This window comes from Phoenix dactylifera, chromosome 9 (assembly GCF_051530095.1).
Source record: "Phoenix dactylifera cultivar Ajwa chromosome 9, Ajwa_hap1_PhDact_Kaust_v1.1, whole genome shotgun sequence".
In the NCBI taxonomy this organism is placed as follows: domain Eukaryota; kingdom Viridiplantae; phylum Streptophyta; class Magnoliopsida; order Arecales; family Arecaceae; genus Phoenix; species Phoenix dactylifera.
Genome location: NC_143198.1, coordinates 6,179,427 through 6,202,364, shown reverse-complemented (window position 1 = coordinate 6,202,364; position 22,938 = coordinate 6,179,427). Strand labels below are relative to the sequence as shown.

The 22,938-nt window shown below is 37.5% G+C and overlaps 1 protein-coding gene across 1 annotated transcript; it reads right to left on the bottom strand.

The window, feature by feature from the left end:
- Positions 1-773: 773 nt before the first annotated feature.
- LOC103705447 (protein PAT1 homolog 1-like) lies at positions 774-20,664 on the bottom strand. Its single transcript, XM_039131931.3, has 5 exons — positions 20,118-20,664; positions 19,037-19,200; positions 18,353-18,409; positions 14,887-14,956; positions 774-3,570 (listed from the first exon to the last, which is right to left on the bottom strand). Exons 1-5 carry the CDS (start codon positions 20,191-20,193, stop codon positions 1,484-1,486), a joined length of 2,454 nt encoding a protein of 817 aa, XP_038987859.3. The 5' UTR covers positions 20,194-20,664; the 3' UTR covers positions 774-1,483.
- Positions 20,665-22,938: the final 2,274 nt, after the last annotated feature.

Here is a 22,938-nt window from a genome sequence, read left to right as displayed (position 1 = left end):
TTAAAACATTCTAAATAATTGATATTTCCCTTGCCAGTGACAGGGTCCTTTCAAATTCAAGTACAGAGAAATACAGACCGAGTAATTTGAAATTTCCATTAAAAGGACCCAGATGAAAAATCATGGTATTGGTACACCATGTAACCTGAGCCAACTTCAGCACTCCGCTGGACAGACAGAAGAGTTGAATCCCAGCAAATGTTTTACCTGTAAACAATGCTGGATCATTCATCATGGCAAATGCCCTTACCTCTCACGAGTCATTTTGTGAAGCAGGTTCTCAATACGACGGAGCGGCGGGGGGCGGGGGCGGGTGCCCTTACCATCCAAGACAACACACATCCAACCACACCTTTCAAGACGAATCATCGTAGCAGACGATTTAATATTTGGCAAACTTTTACGACACCTCATGGTAACGGTTATCATCAAGGACAACCAACTAAACACGAAGAGAGCCCCCCATAGAGGGGACACCTCTTAATGATCAAAACAACCTTGCTGGATTCAATCATCTTTACTACCATTAGCAGAAACTTCCAGTATCAGCTTTGTGCTTCACAATTTTGAATGCATTTTCCATACACAGTGACTTGACAGATATGGCCTGATATTTATCGACTCTAATATACATTTTCAAAAAGAGTTCGCCAACCAATATGCTCACATACATATTATCCTCACGAAACGAAATTCTACAGCACCTACATCTAGATTTTGAATACAAAAATATTCACCCACAGTGCATCATCAAACGACCCACCACGTAGTACTTCATAAAAATCGGATCTTACAGGTTCCCATTATGAATAGTATGAATACAGAACCAGTTGCTTGATTGTTAGCACAGAACAGCACTAACCAATCAGAACAAGCAATTTGAAACCATACATGCTGCTTCCATGCTAAAACATAGTTGAATATCCAGAACATAAAAAAGTTTGGCAGTTACATTCATAAGATGGAATGAGGAAAAATGGAAGGACAAAAAACAAACCTTGTAGATGCCAAGTGCAACCATGGGTCCAGGCTACACAAGCTAAGAGAAGCTCTCTCACCAACCAAAGCATGCATAAAAGAACTACCTTGTGCACACTTCCCATCTCTCAAAAGAACAGAGATGAAGGAAGGCTAACAGTGACAGAACCTGTACAACTTCTATTCCCAATACATTTGTCTGGAGTTCCAATAAAGAGCACCAAAATTAAGCTCCCCAGAAGAAGAAAACTTCCAGACAACTCCCACAAAGCACTAACAGAATACATACATGCAGGGACTAATTATGACCCAATTAAAAAGGAGAGAAAAGCTATGAGCACTTTACCTGACTTCCACAAATGTTCACACCCTGATGTGCTTATGTTCCACGCGACATCACCATGTTTCAGTTTTTGGAGGGGCATGAATGCATGATACGTAGAAATGATATAGGGATAAATAACATACAACATGCTGTTATTAAACTGTTATCTTTCCAGCTGCATTAGCCAGGAACTGACTCAGAGGTTACAGGACCGCTGCCACCTCCATGGGCACTAAAACCAGTTATGGGCATGGATCTCTGAGCAAAATCAAGCAACATCTTGCGCTGGTGCTCATTTGTATGAGGAAGGCTCGCACGCAGCAGCTCCACAGGCATCTCTCTGCTTATAGCCCTTGCTGCTTCAGACCCAATAATTGCAGTGTTCGGTGCCTGCATGAGCAACATTTGCATTATACTGTCATATTTACTCAGACAGTACTTTGTGAGAAGCCTAAAAAAGGCATCAAACGACGCTTGCCAAAGAGCTCGGTTGGACATGCTGTAGTTGCTTGCAGCCTGGGGTTCTGTCAAAAGTTCTGTTGCTCTGTCAAGAACAGATTTTATAATTATGGATGCTCCATCACCAGCTGAACTTCCAAGAGGGCGAAGAGGTGGCTGTTCGGATGAGCAAACCACAGCAGCAAGGCAAGCACTGAGTGCACTTAACTCCATATTGTGCACACATGAAGAAACAGTCTTGGCAAGATTCAATGTCGTTTCTGCTGCACTAGAATCTGATGGCAAACCACCAAACAAAAACCGTAGGTGCCGGAAAATGGCCATGCAGACTATTCGAGAGAGCTCACTTCCAGGAATAAAAAGCTGAAGGTAACGTGACAGGAGCTTCCGGCCCTTTGGCAGAGATGCTAGGCGAAGAAACACAAGATCATCTTTTGGAGCAAGCCCAACAGAATGTCCACCTTTACCTGGGCCAAGTGGATCAACAAGCTGAAGAGATGCTGCGAGGCCTTCCAGGAGGACCTGTCGCCTCCGTCTCAGTTGGAAGCCACCATCCGGTGGTTGGCTAAATTGTAACATCCGGTCAACATCATCTACATCAAGGAGGAGGCAAAGGCCATCTTCAATGGTGATTCTAGCTGCCAGCAATGGCTCCTGTTCAAGGGGCTTTACTGAAGATTTCTGTTCGTGAATGCCATCTCCTGAGGTTGAAGGTGGATCAACTTCAAGGAGAGGGCGAGGCCTACGAATGGAAGAAAATGGAACCTTTCCAAGTGCATCAACCTGAAGAAATGCATGTGGCTCATTATTAGCTCGTGCCCGAGATGGCAGATCCCTAATAAATGTCGGGCATAAATGGTGCTTCAGCCTTGAACCAGCAGACTTTTTTGCAAGACAAGCTTGGTGGTAGTAATCGTCTATATAAGGATCATTGCTGTGAGTTGCAGCATGCTGCATTCTCAAAATGCTTTCGATCTCTTCAGCTGACATATACTTGGACCTAAACTGTGGCAGCCCATTATCGCCCTTCTGGCTGCTGGCATCAGAAGATTGTTTAGAAAATCGCATGTTCTGTTTTCCCCTTTGTGATGGTTTCGATCTCTGATCTCTCAAGTCAGACATACTAAGAACTGCATCAAGCTTATTCCTTATTTGTGGAGGATGAGAGTTGAAAAACGGAGACTGCAAGCGAGAAAATTGGGGCAGAGATGGTTGGATCTGTTGCAGTCTCTGCTGTTGCTGCTGCGAAAGTAGCTGTGAAGGCATTAAGCCATTTGGCTGCGGCAAATGTTGCTGTAGGAAGTTAGGCAGCAGATTTGGATGTTCCCCTGCAAAAACGCTAGCTTGATTCAACCAGTGATTCTGCAGCCGGCTATTAATTGAGAGGCCTGGAGAGGCAAACTGAGGCATGTTTCCACCATAGTGCAACCCATGCGATAGTCCTCCCAAATGAAGCTGAGGACCAGAAAAAGGAGATAGATTTGAAGTTGTCATCTGAAGCCCAGCAGTTAGAGATGGAATGCTTGCATGACGTGTGAGGTTTGGTGAAATCTGAGATCGTCCACCAGGTGGAGGGTAGGATGTGAAAGATGATTTAGGTGCAAGAATTGGTTCACCGGAGTGTTGTGGTTGCTGTTGAGGATATGAGGATGTTCTGTACAGGGGTTTAGATTCCGAAAGCCGAGATGATGAAGGATGTGGCTGTGACCACCATCGTTTACCCTCCTGATAATTTTCAGCATCTAAAATATTCTGATCAATCCAGTTTGGAAAATCCGCCTCCTGTCCCCAGTCTGCAGTTGAAGAACCTGAAGAAACAACATACAATATTCAACAAGACAGCAGAACATAAGAAAACAATTTATCTTAACAGATGCATCATTAACCAAAATTTTTCACAAACAAAAGCAAGGCTCAGAATCTGGGTACCGGGCTGCATACCAGTACCATATTGATACAATATCGGTACACGTAGTACGGTTCGGTTTGGCGTACCGAGATTCGGTATGCCCCCATACTGAGGCTCAATTCAGTATCGGTGCAATACATATGCCTGGTACGCAGCAGTACGCACCAGTATGGTGAATCTTGAACGTGAGTAGATCTGGAATATGTGCAAATACATGTATATATATATGTAGCAAGCATGTTCACTTGGTATAGAATATTATTTGTGCCATGAAGCATCCAAGAATCCCAATATAGAATCCTAAAAGATGGATTTTGCGTGATATTTGTAAGAGCTATTCTCCTAGATAACAAAGGTTCGCTTAACCAACATTATAAGACAAAAGACCTCCCTCTTCCCCAGACCCACTACCACCAATATGATAAACACCTTTAAGGTCTCTTATTTTCTGCAAGTATTTTACTGATTTTTTAAAAATAACTTTATGGGTTTGAATGCTGAAAATGGACACAGAATAGAAAAGAAAAATGACCCAAAAGGGGGGTCGCAACCCCGATCAAGAATTTTTAACTTCTTAACTTGCCAATCCTCAGTTAAAACCTTTTTCACTAGAAGAAATCCAACTACAAGCTTTTCGGTTGCAAGCATGCCTTCATTAAAGTTCTTTTGCAGGTAAAAACAAACAGACAAACAATAAATAAATAAAACTCTACAATTTTATGACACAAAGGGATAGAATATAATAGGTGACATTTGAACCACCTCACCAGATAAATGGTACATCTATTCACCAATTCAAGACCTTCAAGGTCATATGGGTCAAATTTGTTCATCACAAACACCACACAAAGACTTACGCTTCTCAAGAAGTAGCAAAAATGTTACCATATATAGCATACTGCAAATTTCCAAAGATAGGTTAAATCTTGAAGATCAAACAGTCAAAGCCCCTAATCCATACTATCCCACTCTCATTTACAAGTGTAAAAAAAAAGCTTCAGAAAATTCTGCATTCCAATGTCCCTGGAACATCACAAATGTACAGCAATGCCACAACACTTAAAATGTCTCTCCACTTATGCATCCATTCTGATCACAATATAGTTGCATCCACCTATATTCCCATCCTTTTTTAGAGTCCTTGTAATCTCCTCCACTGGTTTTGAGGGAAGCATTGCAATATTAGTTCTTTAAATTAATATCATGCAAAAAAAAAAGATCTCACCATAAACCCTATTCAGAGATAAGCCTGTATAAGTATTGCATGAAAAATTTATTAACTTTTATTTTGTGGAGATGTTATATCTATCTTTATATATGTTTATGTGCACGCATGCACACTAGGGCTGCTTATAGGCCAGGGTCAGGCCTAGGCCTGATGAACAGAGCTTGTTACAGCTGGGCTGAGCTAAATCCATGGACTGGGCTTGAACCTCAAATTTCAGGCATGTATTTCCTTCCAGCTTGATTTGAGCAAGTCCAACCTGTAGCTTGTTCTTGTTTTCTATTATCAAAAAGTGAAGCAGTCAAGCCCTAATACAAACATCCTGATTCCTTCCCCTCCTTTTGTCCTCTCTTCTCTTCAGAGTATGCAAGTTATCATCATCCACTACTACCTTATCTATTAGAGATGAAGGGCAACATGGAAGACATCAAATGATGACGGAAAAGAATTGTTGGATGCACGTGGCAAAAGAGAAGAGCAATAGGAGGGGAGTGGCAGAGGAGAACAGGATGAGCGATCGGTGGCAAATGAGAGAAGAGTAGTGCACAGCAAGCAGCAGAGGAGAGTGGTATGCAATGAGAGGCAAAAGAGATCATTGAGTAGCAGAGGAGAGGCTGTGATGGATGGCGAGATATGAAGAGGACCGACAACCGTGTTTGAGGTCAGCTATAACAGAATAGGGTTCCAGTTGGAAGATTGGAGGTGTGGTCTTCAATTGAATTTTATTTTAATTCATCACAAAGGCAATGTTGTTTTGGCCCTACACCGAATCTAGGCCAGGCCTAACTTGAGCCTAGCAAAAATAAAATAAAATTCACACACGGGTCGAGCCAGGCATGCCTTCTTTTGGTCTAGCTAGGCAAGAACTTATGATGGGCTGGCTCAAGCCTGGCCCATTAGCAACTCTAGCATGCACAGACACAAATATACAATTATATGAGTGAAAATTATATATATACATATATAAAGTAATCTAATTATAACATATATACTTCATAGTAAAAGAATCAAAGCACCAAGGTTTAAAAAGTCGTAATCCAATAAGAATTTGAAAGAATAATGAGAAAATACCCAAGAACAAAAACTAATGGGTAAAAAAAATGGATGAAACAATATTGGAAGCACAGAAGAAAGGAGGATAAATCATTGAAGTTCCACAACAATCAATGACATATTTACTGAAGTTGTGAGAATCTATTAATTCAACAAAAAAATAGATAAAAAGTGACATTTTTATGAAATTAGTATGAAATTGGAAAATAATATTTTGAGAAAAACTCAAGAAAAATCAAACAATTTCACAAGTCAGATAATTTTATTACTAGGCAAAACACAACAAAGAAAGGATTATCAGTCTGTTCTAGGAGGAATGTACCATGGGCGGCCAATGTCAGCACTATGCATGGGGTCAATACTAAGGACCAAGCAAACCTCTTGGCACCACTTTATGCCAACCCATATCAAACACAACTCAGTACCATCTCAGTACCAACAGATGCCAAGCGAAAAAGATTCAAGAAATATTGCTACTGTTTTCACCATTTCATAACCTGAAGAAGGAGGGTTGTTGGCAATGAACAACATGCTATGATTCAACACCTTAAAAGATGAAAATAAACCTTAAAACTACATCCCACTTAAATTTAGAATAATTTAAAATTCAAATTCCATCAAAAAATATGATCAGCTTTCCAATTAAAGAACACAAAACTTTTAATTCACGGGAATGTGTCATGATAGCATCTTTTAATTGCTATAGAGTTTCTCAAACATAAAGCTATTAAATTTCACTAAATTCAAACATTGTCAATACCAAATGAACTGGCAGAATATTTTGTATCTTAAGTCTCCAAAAAATTTTCACCTACTATGACGTTCAACACACAACTCTTCAATATGAATGCATGATAGTTTTCCCCCAGGAGATTATGAATGATGATTGTTTATTTTGTCAAAGATTTGCTGTAGTAATAGTAGTGTCTTGTTTGGATGTCATATTGTCTAAAATGACACATTGTTCAGTATTCGATATGCACGTGTATCCCCATTCTAGATTGCATGGCACAATAATAGGACAATGAAACGCTAATTTAAGCAAGAAACAACTCTTAACCGAACAAACAAGAAAAACTGATTGCCTATGCTATTTGTTGCATGCTAGTTCCACTGATTGCCCATGCTATTTTTTGCATGCTAGTTCCACTATGTTGTAAAGTGCCAGCCCATGCCGTATTGACACACCACACAACTTCCGCTCTTGCATCCAACTAACTATTTGCTTCTTGAGCAGTAGAAAGTAGTTTTGGGTTTTTACAACACCATAATGCAGCATATAACATTACCAATATCAACAAATGGATAAAATCTCCATCAATACCCACAAAGATTCCTTTACCAAAACTCTAAAATAAGCTTCAGCAAAGTTAATGAAAAGAAACAAAAATACTTCTACCCATTTGTAATATGTTGTTCAATATTATCGGCTCCTATCTAGATTTTCTTAGGCTACACCATTCTCTTTCTAAATATCCAAAGTCAAGATATGAAACAATTTGACATCATTTACATAATCCTACCATATCACCAGCTCAGCTTTGTAAGGATCTCCTAATATATTCATTTTTAATAGCATTCATCCTAGCATTACTACATTCACCTCAACAAAATATACTAAACCAGTTGTGTATGCAGACCAACTCTACTTTTACATACTACAAACCAAGTAAGCCTTGGCATTGCCTTCTAATTTTTCTTGGAGTATGGAAAAATTATGCAAGAAAATTCCTTTCATCCAACCAACTGAAACTTGGATAAAACTTGAATCAAATAATTTTCAATTTCTGTCTTCAGAGCTTACTACAATAATATCAGTTGAGCATATAAACAAAAACATTATCGACAAATAACATGCAACCACAGGACCTCGCAGTCACAGGTATCCAAAGTAACTATAATGAAATGAGCATAAGGAGATTGGGCCTGATCATACTGATATCCGTCATAGACCATAGCAGCTGTCTGACTTTTAGTTTTAGACTAACCAAAACTCATGCAATTTCAATATGCATGGCTTGAATGTCATCAACACATTAATATCTTCTTTCAAATATACATCATTTACAATATATTTTAAACTTCAAAAATGTGTATCAACACACATACAATACTTACATATATAGTACATGCAGATACATGTATATATGTATATACACATGTACACACACACACATAAGATGACATATGATTGTACCGCCTAAAGTGAAATTAACATATAGGTGCAAGGGAAGCTATTTGTACTGGATCAACAACAGCTATACTGGGGCAAAGATAGAGAAAGCAGTCAATTACATTTGAATATTTCTGGTGCTTAAAGATTCAAGAAGCTTGCAATATTTGGATTAGGAATGGATATACTAACTTATTAATTCATATAATCGGTACATCCAGAATTTGCACACAATAACTCAAGTTAGGAAATTTTATCTTATTATTAACTAAACTATTTGCATATAATGGGCAGCTTAATTGTATTAATTTGTAAATTATTCAGCTTTCTTCATCCCACAGGTTGCCACTAATTATAATTAATCAAATATTCATTGGTAATGCTCAAATTTCCCAAGAAAGAGTGATATGGCTCTACCAGCATCTTGTGCCAAGGGCTGTCACACTACCCGCAAAACCGGACTCAAACTTGATTCAGACATGTAGATTTGGGTTGGATACAGGTTCAAGGATAGCCCTAAAAAAGATTCCAGGTCCAAGGCCCATGTCTAGTAAAAACATACCCAATCCAACCCAGACACAATTATTTACGTCGTATTTATGATTACAGTACATGATTTTACTCTTACATTTCTTAGTATTTTATAAAGCATATAACCGAATTTAAGTTTGCCTCTCATGCTGCCTTTTGGCCTCTCATTTTGCCTCCTACCTAAAGGCCCCATCAGTGCATCCCACATTCAGGCATCAGACTATCCTCATCTCATTTTTCCTCACTTCCTCTAGTTTTTCACGTAGACCTGTTCATTACCCATACCGACTTGATGCATTTGATTGATGGGCAGGATTTGGCTCAAATTTTACATCCGGACTGCCGAATGGATCTGGGTCCAGGTTAGGTGTTACCTGCATCCAACCCGATAGCTCCCCTACTACTGCCACTAGTAAACTACACAAATGCATATCCTATGATTCTTCACCCTTTCTAAGGCAAACAAAACTCAAGTAAGATGTTGATAACTATTACATCAATGCCATCAAACTCTAACTTCAGGTGGTATTTCCTCTCATTTTATTGGATTTAGCTTTTAGATTTTCAGGTTTCATACACCTGACTGAAAAAAACTTATGACATCCCACATGGTCTTCTAGCTGTTTCATCCTAAGCACATGCTTGGACTTCCCAAGTTTGATATCTAAAGCTTTTCATGCTAGTTACAATAAACTATTCTTCTTCCTCGTTGCTTTAAGGCACGCAACCCACAATTATAGGTCTCGACTTATCCCCTCATTCCCACAATAATATTATGCTTTTATTAACTCATTTAAATTTACAACCTCCAAAATATAAATGCCAATATAAGAGTTCCATCCTCAAAATTTAGTCATGACTCAACCTGGCACATGGGCATCAAGACTTTAAAAAATGAAGGTGTCTGCATGTTCTAGCAAGGTTGAATCAACAACCAGCCATATGCTAGTATCTCATACTGTGTGCTATTCATGATGTGATAGTGTTAATCAGCAATGTTGTTAGGATTAGGATCCACTCATAAATCATAAAGGATAGACTGGATCAGATCACAGATCATAAGATTCTCTTCAGATTTCTTTCAAAAATTTTATAAATATAAAACATATCAAATACCAGCATTGGATCTAGTCCAAAAATTGTCAGAACTGGTACTGGGCACTAACATGGTACAGGACTGCATCCCATACCGACAAACCATGTACCAGTGCCAGAAACCTGTTGGAATGGTAGGGTATCATTTGTACCATCCCATTCCAACAATATTTGAAACCTTAACATAAACTCTATTTCTTTTTCAAGTCACAGTCACTTACAGCCTTGTAATTTGTGTGCATGAGGCTTAATAGTGATAGATAAGTAATTCTAAGAAAAATCCTCAGACAAATTACAAAAATTGGACTGGAGCATAATTTGATATATAAATAACAAAATGAAGTTGGACCCTATTATACCAAGGACTGCATAGTCTATAATATGGATTCAAAATTTATGATCGTGCCCAGACCTGATCCCACGATGAGAATTGGATTCATTAGCACCATTTTCATCTAGATCACAAGATTCAGATCATGCAACAGAAAATTTTAAATATGCTAATCAGTTAAACTAAAGCAGCATTGTACTCCAAATTTGAGCTACAAATAAGGTTCGCCATACCAACCATACCGGTGCGGTCCAATACCAGTTCCGTACCGGTATGGTACCGGTACCGAACCGAGCCGAATCGATATCGTACCGAAAGTGCCACAGCACGTAGCACTTAGCACGTGGCTTTAGCCACGCGCTGTCTCCCATGAAGAACACCCCGTACCAGTGCGTACCAGCTTGGTTCGCACCGGTACGGTACCGAGCCAGTTCGCACCGACACAAGCCATGAACTGATCGATTCCAACCCAATCCGACCGATTTCAATAGCCATACCGTACCGGTGCCGACAGCCATAAACCGACCAATTTCAATAGTCGTACCGTACCGATCGGTTCAGCAGACCATGGCTACAAACAAAGAAAGTCCTAAGGGGGCAGGGACTAGTTATCAAAAAACAAAAATAAATTATATAGACTGCTAGTATTGATGGATAATAATTAAACATAACTGAAAAACAAGGCACTAGTAACAATTTATGCTTAAGAATCCAAAAATTGACTTTCTGTAACAATGGATCAACTGGACAATGCCACATGGCATATCAATGTAATAGGAAAGACAGGCCATTTGAATTGAGAATGCACACCTCGATCATGTCCACAACATCTAAAATGCTGAAAAAACAAAAAATAGCATTTTTTTTATAGGCTTGTTGCCTGAGCATTGAGTGGACCATAAGGTATTACATGTTCATCAAGAAAGTTAGGAAAAACACGGATATTTACTGCATCGACATAACCCCCTAAGGTACTGCAAATAATGCTTTGGACTGCAAGATTTATTAGTAGGTTTTCTTTCCCTTCACTTGTGTTGGGTGTTACAGGAAAAACAAAGAAGCCCATGAGGGAAACCGAGATTTAATGTAGCAACCCAAACCTGATCTAGATCAATTGAATCACAAAATCCTATATCTAGAAACAAACAATGATAGTTGAAGGCTTGAAAGCAAAATCAGCCTGCTTGATATTCAATGTTAGAATGATTTGGTGAAGATAAATTTCCATAACCTTGACTAGAGCCCAACCGGGGTAGGTCAGGCTGAATCAAGTAAAATTACAAGATCAGAGTACAGCAAAGACACACATTTGAGCGGTTTACGTACGTAAAATGCCATATATTACATGAAAGACTAAAGATGACTGCAGTTTTTTATATACCTGGAGTGACTAAAGAAAAAAGTTTCAGCATCTTCGTCTCATAATGAAAATTTTACATCAACACAAGGAGATTTAGGAAGCTACAAGTTATTTCGCGTGCCTAAAAATTATGTGTATTGTATACAAAGTTTCAACAGCATAATTTGTTGATTCTAATAATGATTTTGAATGCATGGTTCATTCAGACATAATATGCTTCATTTGAAATGTGTTGTTTGGCACCTTTCACTGAAGTTTGGACAATTTCAAACAAGATGAACATGAAGCTCGCAGATTAAACATCGAATACAATTTGCACTTTCATTGCATTGTTACATTATGGCATCTGGAAGCCCTTTTTGAATTTGGGCCTGACTTTTCTTTTACATATTAAAAGAAAATAAAAGAGTTCCATGGTTTGGCAGCTCAACCAATAACATTTAAGTCTGGATTCTAAAGAAACAGAAAGTTCCACCAGTTGAGCATAGCATAATTTATAAGTCTCAAATACAAGGAACATTTTACAGTGGGGATCATTCAAAAGATTGAAGTCGTGGTAATCAAATACAAAAGCTTCTTTTATTCGCATGCACTTATATTTTCAATTCTATACATGCACCGAACCTGCACATGACTCTTTTTGAACAAGTGAAACTTGTTTCTTAGCGAGGTTATCAGGAATGTCAGCTTAAGAGTTTAAATAGCCCTTTAAGAAGATATTAGATGCTGAGTCATTTCACTACGCATGTACATATTAAGCAGACATTTAGTCCAATGAGTAATCTATTTGCGCATTGGTTTACACATCAAAACAACCATCTGATATGCTTAATCACTTAAATGATGGTTTTGCAATTGCTTTGAGAACTCAATGCATGCAATTGTTTAAATGTTTGCTTATTAATCTAATTATTAAGTATTAATATTAATACCTAATTTACCATGTAACATGAAATAATTGATATTTTGTGTTTCTATTTCATCTAAAATTTATTTCCAATCTGCAAGAAGTGAGAAAAAAGAGCATTTCCCTACCTATGCTTGACCTAGTTTTTTCTTCTATCAATAAGAAACTATTTTGAATAGAACTAAGAAAACTGCTAAGTGCACTTGTTCCCTCCCAAGACTCTCATTTAATCCCTTTCCTTTCCTTTTTCTCCTTGTTCTTTCTCTACTGTGTTCAATTTTTAAGATTTATTATTGTTATTCTAGTTAACAAAAACAGCACCTAATATACCATCTGACAAGTAATAATTCAGTTTTTTCTCTCGTTTCGTGCCATCCGTGCATCAACTCTGTTTTAACAATAAGCTGCTCATTCTAATAAACCATAAGACTGAAAGCTACGCACTCCTTCCATCACAAAACTGTTCTTCTGTATTCCTATAACATTTCTTATATATAATCCCCCATTTACTTCTATAGTTCAAAGTAATGTGATGCCCCATATTGATCTAAAAGTACCTATCAGTTTGTGAAATTACTGAGTTTACTAGTTAGTTCTATGCTACATGAAAAGTCGCTTTTATCTAAATTTTATAAAGCTTCTAGTTGACAAACTATTTAACAGTCTGATTGAAGGCTTAAAATCATCTGAACTCCTTGCAAATAAGAGTGATGAACAGTTGTTCAATTGTTTGACAGCCATGTAACTCAAAAAGGCAAAATGAATGTCTCACAAACTTCTATATAACAAAATCAATCCTGTACCCATTCAAAATTGTGTTCAATGAAGTGATTGTTTCAATGCCTGTACAAAGTTTAGAAAAGGGTAATAGACATGTTCTTGGCTCCATAAGGATAACAGAACTCCAAAAAAGGGCCCAGACATGAAGACGGGGCATTTCTTGCTATAAGATTCTCATTGCAGGATAGTGGATGCTCGTAAACTAAGAATTTTTGGTTACCAACTCATAGATCCAAGTAGATCAAAGCATACATTTTTAATTATGCTGAGAGTATTTCAATATGGAGTAAATGAAGAAGGAAATTTATATTCTCATTGTTGCCCTCACAGACTGAAGAGATTCAGTATCGTTTTTTTCCCCAAAACTACAATCAGTACTTGATACTTTATCTAATAATATAGAAAGAAATGAAAAGCACGTTTAGTTCTTTATGCTGAGAGTCCAAAATGAGAATCATATCAAGTGACAGGTTTTCTGATAGTATAATGTAACTGAACAACGAATTAGGCTGTACATACAAAGAAGGCTAACCCAATGTAATAGTTGAGCATATTTTAGAAACTTCTTTTCTTGAGAGAGTGGGAGGAGGGAGAGAGAGAGTGGGATGGAAGACCCACACTGTGTACTTATACAGGTCAAAATGCTTAGGGATGCACCTCCCAAGTTCCAAACCTATGACCTCCAATTGCAGGAAAGGTGTGACCACAGGGTCATTTACCAGTTGATAATCCCCATGCCATGTTAAAATTGACTTGTAACTAAAAATCTATGAGGATGAAGAGACCTAAATTTGACAAAAAATTCATATAACTTATGAGCTATGCTTTCTGAAAACATAATTAGGAATTATAAGATTATCTAAGGTGTAATACATAGATAGATTATTTTATGTTCTAGCTTACAGAGCAGAGATTTAAATAAAAGTTGAAAAAGCATGATTTGGTTCTTTTGTACTAAAAATTTTGGAATGCTAATATGATAGCCCACCACCCCTTCCACGTTCCTAGACATCATTCTTCTTGTGCCTTCCTTTGGGTTCTAAACTTGTTTACAATTGGTTTCAGACCATTGAGACTTATTCCAACAATACTTCACTGGTAATTGACCTAACCCAACTTTCCTAACAGTTTTTCATATAACACACATGCGAAGCCCCTTCCCTGCACCTCCCCCAGCCTTCCCACCTCCACCCCACTTTTCAAACATCATTATCGTAGCAGGGTTTCCTTTTATTCCACTAGCAATGGCAACACATCGTTCACATGGCATCATGTTGATATCTTTATGATAGATATTCTGGAAAAAAATATTATAGAAACAATCAGCATGATATATCCCTGAGAAACCTGTAAAGTTCAGCAAAATTTATGGCACCCAAAAAGTAAATTTTTAGCATGGAACCATACATGCATTCAAATTTATATTCTACAATTGAAAGGGTTCGTCTCTTTTGCACTATAAAGAACTATGATGTTTTTGCACAGAAAAATTCTCATACAACTTTTTTGATGAAGTTTCCCTGAAAATATGGTATCATAATCAACTAATATAGGTTGAATGCACTACCACACTCACAAAAATTAGAATGATAATCTAAATTTTAGAAATTATATCTCAAGATGGTTTTGGCAATATCCAACAAAAATAAAGAACAATATTGAAATTCCCATCAGGCCTAGCTACAGGCTTCACAGACCAATTCTGCTGCTATAAATATGCTTAATTGAATATAAAGAGTCCGTGAAACAAGATTACTCACTTTCTCTAGAAAAAGATCCTCTATCACCAATAACCCCAGCACTCCTTGGGTCACTAATTGTTCTGTTCAACTGGCAACAAGATGAAAAACTTTAGTATAGAACAGTTCACTAGAAATCCAGTCCTGGTTAGAGTCCTGGTTAGAGTATGTTAAACATAAAAGATAATAACAGTATCACACATGCAGCAGAATTGCTAAATGCATATAGCAAGCTTATTGGCCTGTACAACAGAAATGAAAAAAGAATAAAACACTGAAGTTTTTCAGTTGTTCATAGAAATGATATTGGAAATTCAACTGATTAGTATATGCACTAGTAAGTTTCTATAATTAAAGTCTCTCAGTCGATGACCTGCCATTTCACAAGCGTACATGGTGTAATGAAGGTCACTATAATAAAATAATGTCAAGTGGTGTACCATGTCTGACAGATGAGTGATACATAGCAAAACCACCTAGCAAGAGTGCAGCTTCAGATACACTTCAAAATTGGATGTAAAAAGTTGACAACTTCTCCAAGTTTCAGAGAATACTGTTTTCAAAAATAGTGCTAAAAACTAGAAAAAAAAAAGATTGTAAGTAAATTGTTGAATTCAAGAAAGTTTTCCAAGGCTCGGATATATGAACAAGTATAGGACAAAGAGTGTGCCAATCTTTTTCAAACCAGAAAGCCTCATGGTGGAGAGGCATTGAGAATTTTCCAATAAAAACTTTGTTGACAATTGTGCTTATTCAGCATTTTTCCAACTGAATAATTCCTTAAAATAACTGATTGAAGCCTCATAACAGCAATAGAAATCAAATAGTTCAAAGCTTCTGAATCTAGGAAGAATGACATTAAAATATGTTTGGAATCATTGTCACCATCTGGGAGGAACTTCAACGTCCAAACTAATCCCAAGTCGCATCATTAACTTCTTCCCTAGAAAGATTTATTTCTGATGAGTTCTGCAGTTGCATAACTACCTAAGCAGTCCGAGACACTTGAGTACCAGCACTCATAACTTATGCATGTTCATTAAATTCCTAGAAATTCAAATTTAAATTAACACTGGAATAGCAAAAGTCCTCAATGAAATGAATCACAGTATGCACTCCTGAAGCCTACATGAATTGATCAACTAAGCCACTAACAGAGCATGCAAGCAACATCGCAGGAGTACACTTGGTCAGTGGTCAATTTCATCAAAACAGAATCCTCATCATTGATCAATATTATCCTATAAAAGCACATGAAATACAATTTCATTGAAAATTTAAAATGGAATCACAACCCCCCACAAAGTGTAGCCAAGAAAAACCAAAATAAGATTATTCTCAATATCTTAAACTTATTATATAGAACAAAAGTATTGAAAAAAGAGAGAGAAAAGAAACATATGGGAACTTTCCTATAAATAACAATAAGACCCAAAATGTCATATAATTCAAAGTGTTAAGCGATCAAATGGGTCCAAGCAAAAAGAATTGACATTTCGAAAATGAGAATGTTGAAATGGATGTGCGGTAAAACTAGGAAGCTCAAATGAAAAATGAGTACATCAATGGAGGCATGTATATGGCACCCATTAGTAAAAACTAGTGGAGAACCAACTCAAATGGTATAGATATGCTTGGAAGAAACATACAACAGAGAATTTAGAAAAGTGTGCAATAAGATAACTAGAAGACAAGGCTTGATGGCCATGGGTCTGATAGCATGTCTTTAATAGGGTAAAATAAAGAATACATTAACTAGATAATTCCAAATTTCAAATACTTTTTGAGTAGATCTCAATTGTGATTAAGTTGTAAAAGGTGATTGACTAATGTAGGCAATTGCATGATGCCTATGTGAGCAGTTAAATGGATATGTAGCTTAATCTTATTTAAAACTATTAAAAACTCAAATATGTAAATATAACCAGAAATTAAGGCTGCAATTAGAAGTTTTTGTATTCCAAAATCATGATTTTACCCTTTTCATAAATTTGAAATTTTTTAAATTTAGAAAATTGAGACTCTTCAGGTGGTCTCTGGCTGTTAAAAGAAGCATTACAAAAATTGAGAAAACTGAACATAACTTAGGAGCAAAAACCATGAATTTGCACAATTCTACTCCAAAGTTTCAATTTCATGATATCAGATCCTTTTGAAGTTTTAGCGCACAACCAAGCACCTCGTATTGCAACATAATAATTAGTAAATTCAAAAAATATGAAAAATCTTGAACTATCAAGAATTGCAGTACATCCAATAACCCAAATTTGCACTAATAAAAATCACACGAGAAATGTAGAAAATCTAATGGAAGAATCACTTCTATCAAATGGAAGAAACCCCCAACAAACATTGACAAGTTCCCCCAACAAACAACACAACAATAATATCCAATCTAATGGAGCAATCACTTCTACCAAATGATGAATAATCAACAAAAAGTTGGAGGGAACAACTAAATAAGTCATGTCTAAGATTTGATTATTTAACTAATAAAGAAAAATATACATGTTTCATAATATTTGAAAGAAAACAAATACATATCATTCAACTCTATGATATGGCCTATCTAGCAATAAGCCATGGACATGGACACAATTGTCCCTCATAATGCCTAACCGGCCATGCTTGACTGTATAAATTGGACTAGCTCGGGCCAACTATGCAATTGTTTTAGCCTAAGTGAGCCGCTTCTCCTCAACCTATTCACAAGCGATGAGAACAATGAAAAATAACCTGAACCAATAGCAATATATAGGTACAAAATTTGCCATACCGGTCAATATTGTACCATACCGAATATATCATATTGTACCAGTACTGAACCAATACGCAGTCTCGTACCATACCAACACTCAATACGTCTCATTGTCTCATACCGTACCATATACCAATACTGTAATAACATGGTACCGATATGGGGTCTGGTACTGAGATGGTGAACCTTGATATAACAAGATAAAGATGTTTGTTGAATGTAGGCAAACATTAAAGAAAGGTTCACATTAAAGCCATGTATTAAAAAATACTAAAGCAGTCAATCCTAAGCAAATGGCTAAGCATCAAGCTATCGAAACGGCATCACTGGTTGTAGCCTGCTGCACTGAACCATATTGTTGAGTACATTTCCCAATTGCTTGTAGGACTACCCTAGAAAATGTTAGTATAGAAAGAGGAAATAAATTCTAAAAATAGCCATATATGAGCTCATGAATATATTCAAGATATATAGCATGATGAGATATATGAAGAACTATAAGAGACTCTTATTACCTAATGAATGATGACGCGTAAAACAGGAGATAAACCACATGAGCTTGCTTAAAACTTTCTACAGGATGGTTATTTAAAAAAAAATCATCATGGCAGAAAATAACAATGACAACCATAAGTATACTTGATGAAGAAAAACTCTCTATAGATAACCAGATTTGCGCATGAACCCCACAGTTACAGGTAATCAAGCAAATATATGGAAAAAACCAACCTTTGCAAAAGTGCTCGTAAGATCATCTACATCAGATAGACACCCCAAACCTTCAACCTGTAAATATAACAGAAAAGTATGTATTTAGAATTCTGGCCCAGCCCCTCACAGAATGCGTATCTCATACTAAGACAGCAAAACCAGTAAGAAACAGGCACATGGCACATAATAAACACTTAGAGCATGGAACCACAACTAAGGCAAAAAAATTTACAGAAAATATATATAAAGCATAGGCACGCCCAATCTTACTGATTCTAACAACTCAGGATAAACAACTTCAATGATAGAGGATTTATTTATAGTGATCATTAGACTCAAAAGCAGGTGTAAATTTGTCACCTAGCATAAGGCTGGTGAACTATAGAATAAATATAAGGACAAATAAATTTATAAAAATAGCTCCAAAAGAAACTAGATGTATGTCCCTGAAAATATTAAAAGATGAACAGGTTGTATTAGGTCAAAAAATAAAGATATAGCACTTCACATATAACTAAAACAACAACAACAACCAAAAAAAAAAACTCAAAGGCATTTGCTGCATGTGCAATTTTACGATGGATGACAGTTTACTCCATGTGCCCTCCATCATCAAGGATACACATGGTAAAGTAATTTGCAGACATTAACCAATTCAACATCAAGATACTTGTGCATATCCTGTAAAATAACCTAAATCACCTCTTCTCTATCTCCCATAGAACTAAAACGGTATTCCTCATCATCAAGACCGATAAATCCAGCATCACGATCATCAACACCATCTTCTAAACCCCCTAATTCAACTTCCTCCAGGACCCCCTTGCCAAAGAATGCATACTGTGAGGCATCAAAGCGAGCATTATCTGCAGAGAGAAAAAGGGCCTATTAATAAATTACATCTGAAAAAACATAACCAAGTTAGCAAATCCAAGCATATGAAAAGAAGCACACCCACACATCCAGATGGTGAATTCCATCAGTCAATATGAAACTACAAATTACACATAGAATAGATTTCATGAAATGCATACAGAGACACTTACCCCAGCCACATAGTGATCAATGTCGCATCATAATTCAGGGGCTAAAGATGATTAGAAACCAGAAAACAAGACCATAATATAGGTGACTTAAATGATGAAACGCAAGGAAACGTAATATAAACCAATACCTAAAAACAAGTTTCACAAGGCACTGAAAGCAAAGTACCAATCCAAATGCACAACAACTATAAAGAAACAGAGTGATGAAATAGAGAACAACAAATAAAGCTTGAGCTGTCAAAACGGACCCAGATGCCACGATGAGATAGTCACATAGTTTAAAAAAAAAAAAACACCCCGGATTCTGTTGTCCCGCAACACAACGCCAGTAAGAACAATGAATTGAAAAGTGCGGCCATTGCACATATTGTCCTCAAGATCAACAACACATTCAAAGACCCAATAATATTCTGACTCGGCCAGAAAAGAAAAAACAAAAGGAAACACCAAAAATTCTAGAGATGGAGGAATAATGTCATAAATCTCCAATCACCGGAATAATCCCAAATTCGACAGCTACACAGTCTTGCAAGAAGTCATCTGAACCCTGTAAGCCCCTTACACGAAATCCCTCAAAACACACGCAAAGAAAAGCAACTTTTCTCATCAAAAACTCAACTAAACAATAAAATTCATCGAAGCACAGCAAGATGTCAGATCAAAAGATCAACACCGATAAGAGAAACAATCAAAATTTCCATCCATAAAATGTAACGAGAAATGATTCAAAAGCTCACCTGCGGCACCACCTCTGAGATCGCCATCAGGGTTAGGGTTTTCGGAAACCCCACCCTCCCCATCCAGCCCCCTCATCTATCCCCCGCTACTAAAACCCTAACACTCGAAACCGTAAGCGAACGAATCCGAAAGACGATGAAGATCGAGAAAGAAATATTCATAGGTCGGAGAAAACCCCCGACCCGATTCTGGGGTTAGGGTTTCCTCACAAACTGAGATCTTCGAGCAGATCCCAGGCGAGACCGAGAGCTCGCCTCCTCTCACGGGCGCTTCGCCCTATAAATTATTAAGACTCAAGAGCGAAGGGGAAAGAAGGAAGGAAAGAAAGAATCAAAAGACTGAGACGATGTCGCACATACAGACACACGGAGATACAGAGAGGGGAAGGGGGTTGCCTTCTTTATACTCTCTTTTTATGCCCCCTTTCCATCTATCAGTGTAAAAGGTGAGGAGGGTTTGATGTTTATATATATATATATATATTCCGAGGTGCAAGGTTTTTTTTTTTAATTTCTAGGTTCTCGGACAAGTATTTTAGGAGGTCCCATTTTTTTATTGCCTTCCATCAGTCGGTATCGAAATAATTGGGAGCGGATCCATTAGCTGGGATTTTGGGGAGCAGGTTCAAGTTTGGGGGAAGTTTACATGAGACAAGGGGGTGGAACTTTCATGATATAAAAAATTTCAACGGAGTGCATAGTAAGGTGAAACCAGAGGCAGAACCGGCTCAACTCTTAGACGACTTAGGCTCTGTTTGGGGGAGCTGTTGGCAGTAGAGCTGTTGGAAGTAGAGCTGTTAGAAGTAGAGCTGTTGGAAGTAGAGCTTTTATAAAAAGCTGTTTGCTGTTTGGTAACTACATTTCTAAAATGCTGTGGCACTTTGACATTTGTTTGGTAAACAAACTGAGAAAGTACTTTTGTATGACAAAATGACCATAAAGGACATTATTAGTATTATACAATAGTGCATAATAAAATATAATATATATTAATACATAAATATATGATATAGTATAATATTAATGTAATGTAACATAATATTATTATAATATAGTACTATAACATTGTATACTATAGGATAATAATTTAAAATAATATTAAATTATTTAACATAACATAATATTATATTATATTATATTTATAGTATAATACAATAATAAATGTATAAAATATTATAATTATTAGTATAAATTAATTTTTTACTCTTTTGATGACCATTTATTTCTCTAACAAATTTTCTAACTAGGTGAAAAAATTGGTTAAATAATTATTAATATTTTTATTTATTTATTTACTTATTATTTTATTTCATTGAAATATATTTTATTTATTATTTTATTTATTTATTTATTCGTTCATTTATATACATATTTATTTATTTATTTATTTTTCTTTATTTTTCTTTTTTTTCCTTTTTTTTTCTTCTCTTTTTTTCTTTCCTTTTCTTCTTTTTTTTTTCTTTTCTTTTTTCTTCTCTTCTTCTCCTTCCTTCCTCTCCTTCCTTCTTCTCCTTTCTTCTTCTCCCGCGAGGCCGGCGGCGCCAGAAGGGGGACCGGGCCGCGGGAGGGGGGCCGGGATGGCGGGCCGCAGCGGCCGCGAGAGGAGGGGGGCTCGGGACGGGGCCGGGACAGCGGGCCCCGACGGCCGCGGGGGGAGGGGGGGCTCGGGAGGGGGCCGGCACGGCGGGCCCCGACGCCCGCGGGGGGAGGGGGGCTCGGGAGGCGGCCGGGACGGCGTGCCGCGGCGACCGCGGGGGAGGGGGGGCTCGGGAGGGGGCCGGGACGGCGGGCCCCGACGACCGCGGGGGGAGGGGGGCTCGGGAGGCGGCCGGGACGGCGTGCCTGTTGGAATTTGTATCCTAAATGTCAATCGTCAGCATATTGATGATTGAATTTTGTAAATGAATTGACAAATTAATAAAGTGTTATTTGGCATTATTCATCATTTCATCTTCAAATGAACTCTTATATGATGAAGTCCTTAGGACTTATGTTATGATAAAGGAGGATTTATCTTTGAGTCCTTAAACTTGTTTGCGACGAAATGATATGTTGTTACTAGGACGACAACATTATCGAGATTAGGTCATTGTGTGACATATACGTTGGTTGTCCTCTTAACCAAGGAGTGTGGAGACACTGGTATGCCACACAAGTGAAGTGTAGAAGTACATTTCACTAAACGTGACCAATTCCGGAACGCTCTACTGTCGAGAGATGTTCCGAGTGGATATGGGTATAAGTTTGGCCCTCTGACCTGAGACCGCAACCTGTGACTAGCAAGCAACTCACTGTACTTTGGTACCGGACTACCTGAATTTCTAATTCAGTGACGGAAGGTCACTGGGTGCAGTCAAGTACTTGCGTAGTCAGTTGTGAGTCAAGATGGAATTGACCCCTCCTGAAAACAGGAAATAATGTCTTGTGATTAATTTAGCAAAACCTTGGCCAGGGTAATCCCAGTGAGGAGTCACGGGATATCTAAAGTTAATCACATAATGGATGTACTAATTATAGGGTTGACAGTGAGCTCTAAGTCATCCTGGCATTAGGAGTCAAAGGGATTGAATTATACAGCAACCATAGTTCAGGGTTCCAGAATATTTGCTTCGCATATATTCGACCTATCCGGACGTCGGGTACCATTGCTAGATGGTTACATCGATTAGTGTAGAAAATTGTTCCTATACTACCGGCTTAGGTTCGAACCTATGAGGTCACACGCATAGAAGATTCCTGATTGATCAAGAAAGCTGATGAATGATTAAGAATCATTCAGGGGTAATTTGGTCAATTTGATTGGCAAATTATCTTATAAAAT